General features: G+C 40.1%; 1 protein-coding gene across 2 annotated transcripts in view; it reads right to left on the bottom strand.

The window, feature by feature from the left end:
* The window catches only part of macrod2 (mono-ADP ribosylhydrolase 2), an 839,875-nt gene that overhangs the window by 29,217 nt on the left and 796,856 nt on the right, over window positions 1-13,802 (bottom strand). Inside the window, exon 13 of one of the 2 annotated variants that reach the window (XM_084075313.1) lies at window positions 11,646-11,714. In XM_084075313.1, the coding sequence (XP_083931439.1) occupies window positions 11,646-11,714 (69 nt within the window). The remainder of the gene's footprint in view (window positions 1-11,645; window positions 11,715-13,802) is intronic. The other variant, XM_084075314.1, reaches the window with a different exon arrangement.

Below are 13,802 nucleotides of genomic sequence, written 5' to 3'. Positions count from 1 at the left end.
CCGTCTTGTTATTCAGGGCTGAAACGGTCGGTTGGAACAGAGAACTGTTTGATAACCAGTGACCTACAATCACAGCCAGCAAGACAAGGCAAAGAACAAGAGGTGTTTAACAATAAGGAGCTGAGCAAAACTGAAGGCTGTATTTGTATGGATAAAGAGAAGTCTGTGCGTAACCCTAATGGTACTCACCCACAATGCCACAGCGGAGCTGTGATTGGTGTACTCGCTGTGCCTAGAGACTCCACGCAGTCAGCGTAAAGAGCTGTAAAACTCAGGCATTGCCTAATGTCTACAGCCACTGGCAGCGGGCTCCCTCGAGCGCCACGGTACAGTATACGACACGTTGTTATGCCAAGTGTTAATTGTGTGCTGACAACTCTTAGCCACCAGCAAGAGTCACATAGCTCTCCAAAATTGCATTTACATCACCACCAGTGTCCCGTTGTTAACCAAAGACCAAGACAAATGCCGCAAAACAACCAATTAAGGAAAGCCCCAAATCCCTCTTTGCTATTGCTGGGAGAAAGGACATGAATGCATAATACACTTCAACAGAAAGCAATTTCCGAGAAGAGTGTAGCATTGCATTTTGTGTGCAAGAAAGAAAAAAAAACATTTCAACCTTCCAGTGTTGTGTGGCTGAGTTGCTATGATACTTTTTTGTATGGCTTCATACTGCTGGGGGGTAAGTGTGTTGAGGTTTCAGAAGAGTCATTCATGTAGACTTGTTATGCTGTTGCACTACAAGCTCTCAACACTTGGGAAGTAAAGTACATCATCCCCAAAATAAAACCAAACACACACCATAATAAAACCAGTCCTCTTGACAGGTCTAACAAAGGGATTTGATAGTTCATGATAGAGGGAGGAACATGACAAGGATCTTGTTTGAGCGCCATAATCTATTGTCACTTTTAAAAGTGAATGTGCGCTTTGCATAGAGAGGATGTCTTAGTGGCAAGGAAACAACCCATTTGACGATAGAAAGTTCAAGTTTACTTAACTTAACTCCAAACTGAGTGGATAATGAACATACACTCTTCTGCCATTGTGGAGTTCATAAACAAATAAATAAACTATAGAAAAATGTGCTCCTCGCAGCACAGGTCTCCGCCAGGCTAGGCAGTAGAAGTCAATCTTAGCCAATCAGGATGAAATATGAAAAATCGAACAAGTCCGTCTTGATGACATGACTATAGAGATCGATTTGCGTGATGTTTAGACAAAATCTGTAGGAGTAATAGCAAAAGAAAAGTCAGTAGCCTGGCGGATACAATACATAACTACATAAATAAATAAAGATTATATACACAGTATAAAAATAGGTTTAGCCACTTAAGCCCTATTTTTCTTTGAAAGTTTTCGCCTACAATAAGAGAGAAAAAACAAAGTTCAAAATGGTTAAAGGAAAAGAGAGAAACGTTGGGAATGGTGGAGCTCCCACAGCGTCTGTCCTCTCATAATAGTAACTTTTTAGCCGCATGGTCTCTCTATGCTGCACTGAAATTGAAATGGCTGTGATAGCCCGCTGCGTCCGTCTATCTATCCGTCCGTCCCTTCCAACCCTCTCGTCCTCTTCATCTGCTCCGCGGGGGGGCATCGTAGCCCTGGCTTTCGTATCCCATTACAGACCGTCCCCTAGGCTGTCTGTGGCCTGCTCCCCAGTCACATTCAAGGTAAGAGGCCTGTACTCTCGTATAGCATCCGCTGTGGAATCCTCCCACACAGACACACAGCGGCTCTCACATCCCACAATCAGCCACCAACAGCGGCCAGCGCTTTCGAGTGTTGGAAGCCCGGACGAACGACTTCTAATGATTGATTGAAAACCCAGGCACCCCGGTCGGGCCGAGAAACCATCGTAGAGATATTTCAATTTTTTCCCACATTCAGGGTCATACTGAGAGCAAAATTAGAATGCCATATACAGTAGTTTGTTTTGGACAAATGTAAAAAATAAATAAATGCTAAACTGGGTTCAGTATGGGTACACTGACTGCACTGAGTAACAGCACAGTGGGAAACAGGCAGACCAGAATAGCTGTACTGCATACTGCAGCGTTGTTTTAACCCATTGAGACCGGGAACGCATCTGTGTCATTTTTTGATTTCTTTGGCTATTCAAAAATAGCGGATATACAAGCTCATAGCGCGGGTGCCGCGCTATGAGCTTGTAGATCTGCTATTTTTGGAAAATCGTGAAAATGTGTGCAAATCTTTGAATATACATATATTTTTAAAGCGAACATTTTCAACTCAAATCTTTGCTTCTGGGGATTCTACAAATGTCTTCGAAATCTTAACAGTTAAAAAAAAAAATATATATGTTGCTATAATATCAGTGGTTCTCAAACGTTTTTCATGTCAAGGAGCCCCAAAATTATATGTATTTGGCGGACGGACCCCCATCTCAAAATGTTTTGTTCCTGGGACCCCCAGAAGCAAAGATTTGAGTTAAGTGTTCGCTTTAAAATAATATTATATTCAAAGATTTTCACACATTTTCACGATTTAAAAAAAATAGCAGATCTACAAGCTCGTAGTGCGGCACTCGGTGCCGCGCTATGAGCTTGTATATCTGCTATTTTTGAATAGCCAAAGTGTAAAATAATGCTTTTTTGGCTCAAATCAAAAAGTGACACAGATGCGTTCCAGGACTTAATGGGTTAAGCTTGTGTCAGTGTCTTGTGTAAAATGTTCATGTTTTTGCAGGGGACAAATTTGCCAACAGTTTGATTGAAGGGAAAGATGAGCTGTTGTTTTATTAAACTCCTTGGCACAGCATTCGGGCAAATATAAAATCTTACTTTTGGAGCTTAGACACCAGATATCGACTCCAGTGCGAGAATCATACTGCATGAAGGAAAAAGTGTTCCTGCTCACAACTCAGATTTATTAAATAAATCTGAGCCTAAAGCAAGGAATACATTTCATTCCTTAGCTTTAGGCTAAGAGAGCCTCGTTTTAATTTATGGGTGTTCATATGAGCTTAGTTCTCCAAACTTACTGAAAATAGGCTCTCTAATCTATAGATGTTCAAAACACAATCACAAAAAAAAGCCTTGGTTTCCATTTTATAGCATGTTATGAATATTCATAAATAAAGGTTCTTAGATTCTTAGCTCTTATAACACACTAAATATTAGTCTCATATAGAATCATATTCCCTCTGCGAGGTGATGACTCATACTGTACATATAGATCTTATTAATTTGCCTGGGGCATATAGCCATATATATAAATATACTATTATATAAAGTCTATGTGTGTGTGTGTGTGTGTGTGTGTGTGTGTGTGTGTGTGTGTGTGTGTGTGTGTGTGTGTGTGTGTGTGTGTGTGTGTGTGTGTGTGTGTGTGTGTGCGTGCGTGCGCCGTGCGTGCGTGCGTGCGTGCGTGCGTCTGTCTTTGCATGAGTTTTGGCTTCATTACATACAACTTCTGTCACACATCTGAATATGAAAGATACTACAGTATCTGTAACATATTGCTGCAGCATGGTTTTAATCCTCTTAAAGGGGAACTTTGCCTATATTTAACGTAAATGTGAAAGTCAGCAACAACACTTCCCAGTGGGTTCTGTGTGGAAAATCAGCCACTCGTCGAAACGAGCTGTTTTATGCAGACTGACAGCGAGAGAAGAGTGGTGTCCGATGTTCACATGTCCTTCCTCACAACAGAATGACAGGATTCATGTTCAGTAATAGTAGAACTAGTAATTCAAGCTCTGTGTATTGAGCGAGTCTTTGCGGCAGCGCGAGCTAAAAGCCTGAACTATACAAGCAAATTAAAACAAACTGAGTATACAGTGTAAACAACAGATGGAATAGTTTGGTGGAATTAACCAATATGTCTGCTCTTAGCCGCGGCGCTGATAAGCAGCAGCCCACGGTGTCTAAACTCTAAACTACAAACCGAGCAGACATATGTGTGGGGCTTTAGCGGTGATTACCATTAACGCATTATAATGATGATGAGAGCGAAAACTAATAAAGTGCGCATGGATAAAGCGGTTTCCCTGAGCTCTGCAGTATTCAGTGTGACTGATGCTGGAGTTCAGATGTTTAGCTGTGATACTCACACAACAGCATGTGAGATATTGCCATTATGTGAGAGAAGCGTGGTGTGAAAGTAGGCATGACAAGAAGCAACGTGTGAATGCACAAGCTGTTTGGTGAATGTTGTCGCTGCCTGTCACCGGGCAGAAACCTTGTATCTCCATATTTCATATCCATACATTTCCTACTTCGTCAAACAGGAGTGCCGAGCTTAAGTTGTGAAAATAGACGATCCACAAGCTCACAGCGCGACGCATTGTGGTTGTAGCTTGTAGATCTACTACTTTCACTATTTCTGGAAAATGACGTTCCATTTCCTGAACAGTGACGGTTTGGGACATATGAGGTTTACACCCAACAGTGACTATAATACAGAAGGGAGCGCGTCATTGACACATCTCATGCACAGACTAGAACTACAGGACAAAGACAAATCCTGATGATGAAATCCATGATGAAACAAACACTATAAAATTGAAGTTGATAAAACTATCTTTGTGTGGTTCTCTCTCCTGATTGGATAAAATAGGTATCCAGACCGGAAAAAGCATTTTCTGATTATTAAAGAGCTGGAGAATCACTATATAGCAATAATTACTAATATATATATAGACCTTTAAATAAAATATCTTATAAAATATCACTTACACCACCTTAACACCTTACCAGGTTTGCCTATATAATATAGGGTATATATAGATATATAATATCTGAAGAGAGTACAGCTGTGACCCAAATGCACCCATAAAGGTCCGTTACATTACATTTGTACTGTCTTCGGAGTCAAATTAGCACTAATGATTTTATTCTGCACACACAGTTATACAGTATGTCTTATTGGTACCGAGAAAACAACAGTCAAAAAAAGACCTAGGCAGATGCTCAATTCAACCCAGCTATGCTTTCAGGTAAAAAGTGACACTTCCTATTTATCTGCCCTTCAATTGTTCGAGCTACCTTTTTCCCCTCAGGCTATCAGATCTCTGAACAAAGAGCCAGCTGTCTTTAACCTGTAAATACCAGCTCACCAACAACAGAGCACATGTTTTGTGCGTGTGAAAGGGCCTTTCTGTGTGGAGTTTGCATGTTCTCCCCGTGTCCCCTGGGGTAAGTACCCTCACAAAGAAACATGCAGTAATCCTGGTCTCTATACTGACTCAGCCGGGGCGCCTGATTGGAGGGGAAAGGAACTGGTTGGAATAACGTGTTCCTTCCACGCACTACGTCCTACCGGGGAAACTCCTCCCTGTTGGGTGATAAGAAGCGGCCTGTTCACTCCTCATGCATTGAAGGAAGCATGAGCTCAGTTCGGGGCTCTCCCCAGGCTAGCAGAGGGAGAGTAGCGCCCAGGATTACAAGCTTAGGCAATTGGTACTAGGTGAAAAAATGGGTTACAAAATGTAAAACAAATTGTGTGTTTGTGTGGGGCAACATAATATAGAAATATACCCTAGCTCAGTAACTCAGGGTATGCGTAATTCCAAACTCTAAATTGCATAGGTGTTCAACAAGGGTCCATGACCCCTACCCAGTCCTACGCAGTTACTGCAGGGGAGGGGTGGATTATTGTTTGATTAAGCTTTGCGTTTTGTGAAAGCTGTACATTTTGTTGGGAAGAGAGCTTTGCAAACACATCTTTTCTGCTGCTGCAGTAGAAGAACACGTGTGGAACAGTGTTGTCATGCGTGCTGGCGTTATACGCAAGTCTATTCAGGTTTCTAAAACCATGCAGAGCTGGCCGCAGATTTCTGTAACAATGTCCAGGTCACTAAACTTGCATATTTTGCATAAGTTCTTTCTCAGCTGAACAGATCTACTACGCGATGCCAAAATACACATGCTTTATATGACAGAATGTTTAAAAAAAATGGTATCAGAAGACACAGAGGCAACACATATGTAGTAGGGGGGTCTCTGCTTCAGCAAAGGGGTCCTTAGCCTGAACAACGTTGAAGAACCCTGGGCGTATTATTATGCTCGTCTATGATCATTCAGTAATCAATGTCAGTGTGCAGACATTACACAGACAATGTCTATGTCTTTGTAATGTCTCTGTATAAGTCTGCTTTATATCCCCAGAACCAGAAGTAAACGTGGAGAAGCAGCGTTCAGTCTTTATGTACCACATATCTGGAACAAAACTCCCAGAAAATGGTCTGCTACAACTCTCAGTTCTTTTGACCCATTAACCCATTAAGGCCTGAGGCCGATTCTACAAATGTCTTCTAAATCCCAACAGTGTTCTGAAAAAAAACTATGTTTCTATATCAGTGGTGCTCAAAATGTTTTCATGTCAAGGACCCCCAAAATGATATTCATTTGGCCGCCGACCCCATCTCAAAATGTTTGTTCCAGGGACCCCCCAGAAGCAAAGAATAGAGTTAAAGATGTTCGCTTTAAACAATATATATTCAAAGATTTGCACACATTTTCACGATTTTTCAAAAATAGCAGATCTACAAGCTCATAGCGCGGCACTCGGTGCCGCACTATGAGCTTGTAGATCTGCTATTTTTGAATAGCCCATAATGCTTTTTAGCTCAAATGAAAAAGGGACACATGCGTTCCAGGTCTAAATGGGTTAAGACCTGAGGCCGATCCTACAAATGCCTTCTAAATCAGTAGTTCTCACGCTTTCAAGATTTTTTTTTTAAATGTTCAAAAATAGCAGATGTGCAAGCTCGCAGCGCGTGACGAAGCTCACGCGCTGTGAGCTTGTATATCTGCTATTTTTTAATTGTCAACGCAAAAAAAAGATTAAATGACAGAAGTGCTTTCCCGGTTTTAATGGGCTAAATCACAACCTAAAAACCTTCCTGTTTGCTGCTGCCATTTTATTTAGTTTTCTTTAATTATTCTTCAGCACTGTCATTTTACTCTCTTATCTTTCAGTTTTATTTTAACTTCTTTTACCCTTAGCCTTGCTGTATTCAAATGTCTTGCTCTGTGTTTTGAATAGGTGTCTCCTACTCCAGTGGTTCTCAACCTGGGGGTCGCGACCCCCAGGGGGGTCGCCAAAGAATTTGGGGGGGTCGCCAGATTTTTTTGATGAATTTGAAAAAAAAAAAAAAAGTTTTTTTTTTTTTTTTTTTTTAACAAAATATTTTTTTATGCTATCATTAATTCATGTTTTATCAGTTAATTTACTCAATTTACCCACTTTTTGCAAAAATGTTTTGATAATAAACAATTATCAAATAACCTATTATAATTAAATAAGCTTCGCGCGCGAACGGGACCGCTCGCGCGCACGAACGGGACCGCACGCGTGCACGCGGGGGGTCGCGGGAAATAATATCATTATTTTGGGGGTCGCGGCCTGAAAAGGTTGAGAACCCCTGTCCTACTCAAGGAGATAGACTTCCCTTTTACCGAATTCAAGTGTCCTTTCATAAAGGTGTTTCTTTTGATTTATGTTTTTTGAACGCAAACTGAATTGCCTTGTTGTTGAAATGTGCTAAACAAATAAACTTGCCTTACTGTATATTGATGCTTTAGTTTATTATAGAAATTGTATTGCAAGTATAGATGTTTTGTATATACTTGTATTGGTGTAAATGTATGTATTGTGTGCGTGTGCATGGATGTATGCAGGTATGTATGTATGTATGTATGTAGGTACGTACATGTATGTATTGGTTGTATGTATGTATGTATGTATGTATGTATGTATGTATGTATGTATGTATGTATGTATGTATGTATGTATGTATGTATGTATGTATGTATGTATGTAGTTATGTATGGATGTATGTATGGATGTATGGATGTAGGTATGTAGGTATGGATGTATGGATGTAAGGGTGGATGTATGTATGGATGAAGGGGTGGGAGCTATAAGTTATGCTTCTTCTCACTCCTTTTCGAATATGCATTTTCTGTTAATCTGTTAAACAGAATTAATTGCTTTCATTTGTTATATTGTTTTTGTTTTTAAATTGCCATATTCGAAATGAACTTTTCAATCAATTCAATCAATGCTGTTTTTTTGTACATTTATCAGATTAGTTCAATTCTCAACACTGTATTTCTTATTACTTATTAGTACTTAGTGCATTACTTGTATTATAACTTATATGACCTTATTTGTGTTATACATTGTATTATATATGTTGGACACAGCCAGGTGGAGTCTGTCTGCCACACCATGCATCACTCTGCAACACATGAGCATGTGACGAATAAAATCTTTGATATTCCTACCTGCCCTTTTATAACTCCATTTCAGTGTAGCTAGTAAGTAATAAGCTCTGCAGCTATATGCAGCCTCCTGCATGATTACAGTTATTATTTTTAATAAGAGAGCTTGGGAGCCATTTGGTCTCATACTGAGATTAGCCGGCTGCACATGGCTAACCTGGGTTAGGTTGCCTTGTGCTGCACAGACTGGGTGACATTCAGAGTTCCAGCAAACACAGCGGTGGACAAAGTACTGCTTCACTTGAACAAAAGTTGCAAGACTCTATTAACACATCGGGTGCCAGCATTTTTTCATAACAACTTACGTTGGGTGCCAGCATTCTCCCCATTGACTGCGCTTTGCTGTTTAAAGCTTTAGACTCGGCGACGAGCAAATCCACGTAAAAAAAAGCATCCATTCATGTTGCGCGATGACCCTGGCTACAGCCTGGATCGATAACATTTCACTCGCAAGTTACGACGGGGACGGATCGCGCATCGCGCATGACCGGTTTTCCACACCGGAAACAGATTCGGAGATATAGGCGTTTTAAAGAAGGAAATAGACAGGAAGCGGATGGGAGCCATGTTTTTGTTTCCGGTGATCTATCTGGCCCTTCCTTCTCAGGATCACAACGGGTACTCCCAGAGCTGCTCTAGCCCCGCCCGTGTGGAGAAAAACGAAAAAAACAAAAAGACTGAAAACACGGTTCAGACCGTGAGCGGCACCAAAGCGCTACTCTGTGAAAACACGGTTCAGACCGTGATAGGCACCCGATGTGTTAATAGTAAAAGTCCTGTTTTAAGTACTACAGACTTATTTGCTGTAAAATGTACTTAACCACTTTCAACCCGGTGTCCCGATTTTGAGCATGTTATCTGTTATCAGATTACGTTCCACCTCTGGGTGCGAATGTAGAACCTTAACCCATTAACACCGGGAACGCATCTGTGTCATTTTAGATTTTAGCTATTGCCATTATTTTATACTTAAAGGACGACTTCACCCATTTTCAACCTATCTTCATATAATTGGTCCTCACTAATGCTCATGATAAAATGGTAAAAAAAAATCTGTGTCTCAGAGGGAGGCTGTGGACAGTTCAGAATCCCGTCTACCAGTGACATCATCGATGGGGAATCCAAGCTAATAGAAACGGCATGCTTTCTATTCCTGGAAAGTTGCAATGCAATAATAGAAGTCATTGTTCTCGCGTTAATACAAATGTAAATAAAAAATGTGAAATCTTGTTGGGAAAAAAAATCCTGCTTAACGATGATGTCACTGGTAGACATCTGGACTGTCCACAGCCCTCCTATGAGACACAGACCAAGTAGAAAAAAATGAGTATTAATGAGGACCAATTATATGAAGATAGGTTGAAAATGGGTGAAGTCATCCTTTAAGCTGTTAAAACATAGCAGATATGCAAGCTCACAAGCTTGTAGATCTGACATTTTTGCAAATCTTTGAATACATATGTTTTTTTAAACAACATTTTTAACTCAAATCTCTGCATCTTGGGATCCTTGGAACAACATATTTTGAGACGCAGGTCTGCGGCCAGATAATTTTTAGGGTCCTTGACAAGAAAAAGGTTTGAGCACCACTGACACAGCGACGTTTTTCAGAAAACGGTTAGGATTTAGAAGACATTTCGTAGAATCTGCCTCAGGTTCTTAATGGGTTAACCTGTTTGTTACCAGGCAGTGGTGGGAAGTAACTAAGTACATTTACTTAAGTACTGTACTTAAGTACAACTTTGAGGTATTTGTACTTTACTTGAGTATTTACAATTTCCAATACTTTTACTTCTACTCCACTACATCTCAGAGGCAAATAATGTACTTTTACTCCACTACAATTATTTGAAAACTTTAGTTACTAGTTACTTTTCAGATGTAAATTATGATATAATGAAACATACACTAACCACTTTAAATCTATTTTAAACCTAGGCTATTTGAAAATAGCAGATCTACAAGCTCACAACGCGTCGCATCGCGACGCGTTGTGAGCTTGTAGATCTGCTATTTTCAAATATTTAGTACTTTTACTTTTGGTACTTTAAGTACATTTTGATGCCAATACTTTTGTACTTTTACTCAAGTATTTTCTTTTATTCTGGACTTTTACTTGTAACAGAGTATTTTTATATTGCAGTATTGGTACTTTTACTTAAGTAAAGAATTTGAGTACTTTTTCCACCACTGCCAGGCAGGCCCTCCTCTCCTCACAGAAACACAATCTGCCATCTGGAATGAGACCCTGTTTACTGCATGACACTCCTTCAGCAGCACAACAGCCACTGATAACCCTCAAGACAGAGACAGACGCCGCCAGGCGTGGCCAAGACACAATCAACAGGCAGCAGAGCAGGGGAAAGTGAAAGCATCCCCCCCATGATGGAGAGACTTGAGCGTTAGGAAGACGTTATTCCGATGCCTATTCAGACAGAGGATGGAGAGGCTATCTCAGATAGATCGATTTGAAAGGCTCACTCTTGCCCTAAATTAATTGAATGTCAGTCAGCGCTGAGAGCAAAATGGAGGCGTGCAGGAGGAGAATGACTGAGGCCTCAGCACTTTCTGCAGAGGCAAGAGAGAGAAGGGTGGCTTAAGGTTCAAGTTCTCTCTGCCCGGTACCTATCTCCGAGAGATATATACGATTAGATCAACGACAGCGCAAGTTGCCGTCAGTGGTGTAAGGTAACTAAGTACATGTACTCAAGTACTGTACTTAAGTATAATTTTGAGGTGCTTTTACTTTACTGGAGTATTTCCAATTGTCTATTTTTACATTTGTATAGTACTTTTACTTCAACTCCACTGCATCTCAGAGGCAAATATTGTACTTTTACTCCACTACAATTATTTGAAAACTTTAGTTACTAGTTACTTCGTAGATATAAATGATTACATCATAAAACATACATTAACCACTTTAGCCCTATTTCATACCTAGGCTATTTGAAAATAGCCGATCTACAAGCTCACAACGTGTCGCATCGCGATGCGTTGTGAGCTTGTAGATCTGCTATTTTCAACAACAAAAAATTACTTTTACTTTTGGTACTTTAAGCACATTTTGATACCAATACTTTTACGCAAGTGAATTTTGAATTCCGGACTTTTACTTGTAACTTAGTACTTCTACATTGCAGTATTGTTACTTTTACTTAAGTAAAACATGTGAGTACTTTTTCCACCACTGGTTGCCGTAAAATTGCACTAAATATGACATCCCCATGTGGTCTACAGATACCTTTAACGGGTTCTTATATAACATGCTGTTTTGTCAGGACTATACTGCAGGCATTGCTGCAAAAAGTACCAACCCTATAGTTTTAGCTTGGATCGTTTGTTATAGGAGTGATGCTGCTGTGTGGTTGATGGAGTGGCGTAACTTACCCTCCATTTCCTGAGTACACTGTCCTGTGTCCTCTTCTTTTGCCTCATCAGCTTGGTGCTCTGCCTCTGCTTGAGACATAAACAACAAAAACTTTGATGTGTTTAACTTTTCTTACATTATGCAGTAGTGTAATTTCACGCGCACACACGCTCACGCACACCAAGTGTTGATTTCGTCGACTAAAACTAGGACGAAAAATGTTCGTCGACTACCTTTTTTCACTGATGAAAACTAAATAAGAACTAAGCTACGATGACTAAAACTAAGACTAAATATATTGACATTATTCGTCAACAAATAAAAACTAGACTAAAATGTTAGCGAGGGACTAGTGGGGAAGAGATCCAGTAGAACTAGAAGACAAGTCATTTTATGTTCGGTTGCGCTCGGGTGTTGCGCTCTGAAAATAGCAGATCTACAAGCTCACAACGCGTCTGCGACGCGTTGTGTGCTTGTAGATCGGCTATTTTCAGCATGCAACCAAGTGTACGCCATCAAGGCACCGCCAAAATACATTTTAGTTGACTAAATCAACCGTAGATTTAGTCGACTATAATCTTACGATATTTAGTCGACTAAAATAAACAAAAACTAAGACATTTCATAAGACTAAAATATGGCTAACTGGAATTTTATTCAAAAGACTATATGACTAAAACGAAATCAAAATGTGCTGTCAAAATCAACACACACACACACACACACACACACACACACACACACACACACACGCACTTTTGTGTGTGAATCACACACAATTTCACACTTCGATCAATCAATCAGCTGGGTATGTACGCGCCAGCGCTCGCATGCACATCTGTCTGTGTTTTACGGCTCCTGTGACAGGAGCAGCATGCTGTCGGTCATAGTTTGACCCTGGTTCCTCCTGATTTGGTTTTCGGCCACGCTGTGCTATAGAGGTTTCCCTCATCTGGATGGACGCATGAGGCGGGCGGGGAGGGAAACACGAAACCAAAACGATAAAAGAACAGGAAAAAAAAAATACCCCCATATGAGAACTGAATGAACTATGTGGCTTCAGATAACTGGCAAACAACATTTAACTATAATTATTATGTTGTGCAAGGCCCCCCGTTTTATAGCACTTGACAAGCGGAATTTCCTTGAGGCGATGATAAAGTCAACCTTGAACCCTGTAGAGCGGGTAACTGTGTAAATCTCGCTGGGAGTCGACAGAGAGAGAGAGAGAGAGAGAGAGAGAGAGAGAGCTTGGTGGCATTGCTAGCCAGTGAAATGTACATCGCAATTACTTTGGACATTGATTGACTGTTACTGAATAGAATTTGAAGTGTTGGAGAAATACTACTCTCAAAGGGTGATAACCTTTAATAACCACAACTGCAGTTTGGGATTTGAAAAAGGAATAGCTTCCTTTTGATTTGACACTAACTAGCTGCCAGATAGGTAATGCTTGCTAAATTAAAGGAAAAAGCAAGTGGCAGAACATTAAATGTTTTACAAAAATTGCATAACCCTGTAATTTTCCCCTGAGAGTCAAAAAATGTTGACCCTCGGGTCCAAATTACGGGGTAACGCTGTTTCTCTGTAAATCCACAATTACACACACACCATCAGTGGTGTAAAGTAACCAAGTTCCAAGTACATGTACTCAAGTACTGTACAATTTTGAGGTATTTTTTACTTTACTGGAATATTTCCAAATTTCAGTACTTTTACTTCTACTCTCTTTCTATCTATCTCAGAGGCAAATATTGTACTTTTACAATTATTTGAAAACTTTAGCTACTAGTTAGTTTGCAATTATAAATTATTATATTATAACACACATTAACCACTTCAGCCCTATTTTATACATAGGCTATTTGAAAATAGCCGATCTACAAGCTCACAACGCGTCGCGATACTTTAAGTACAGTTTGATACCAATACGTTTGTACTTTTACTCAAGTAAATTTTGAATTCCGGACTTGTGACTTGAATTACTTGTAACAGAGTACTTCTATATTGCAGTATTGATACTTTTACTTGAGTAAAATATTTGAGTACTTTTTCCACCACTGCACACCATCCCCATTGCCCTATCATAAAAGCCCTTAAACAATCTAGTTCCATTATAAATAAAACAAAGTGACTTCCAACAGTTACTTGCACTGAGTCTTTGATTCCACAATCCC

The sequence above is a fragment of the Gymnoscopelus microlampas genome (assembly GCF_963454915.1).
Source record: "Gymnoscopelus microlampas genome assembly, chromosome: 13".
NCBI classification, from domain to species: Eukaryota; Metazoa; Chordata; class Actinopteri; order Myctophiformes; family Myctophidae; genus Gymnoscopelus; species Gymnoscopelus microlampas.
The sequence above is the reverse complement of the archived record's forward strand: the minus strand, read 5'-3'. Positions and strand labels throughout refer to the sequence as shown.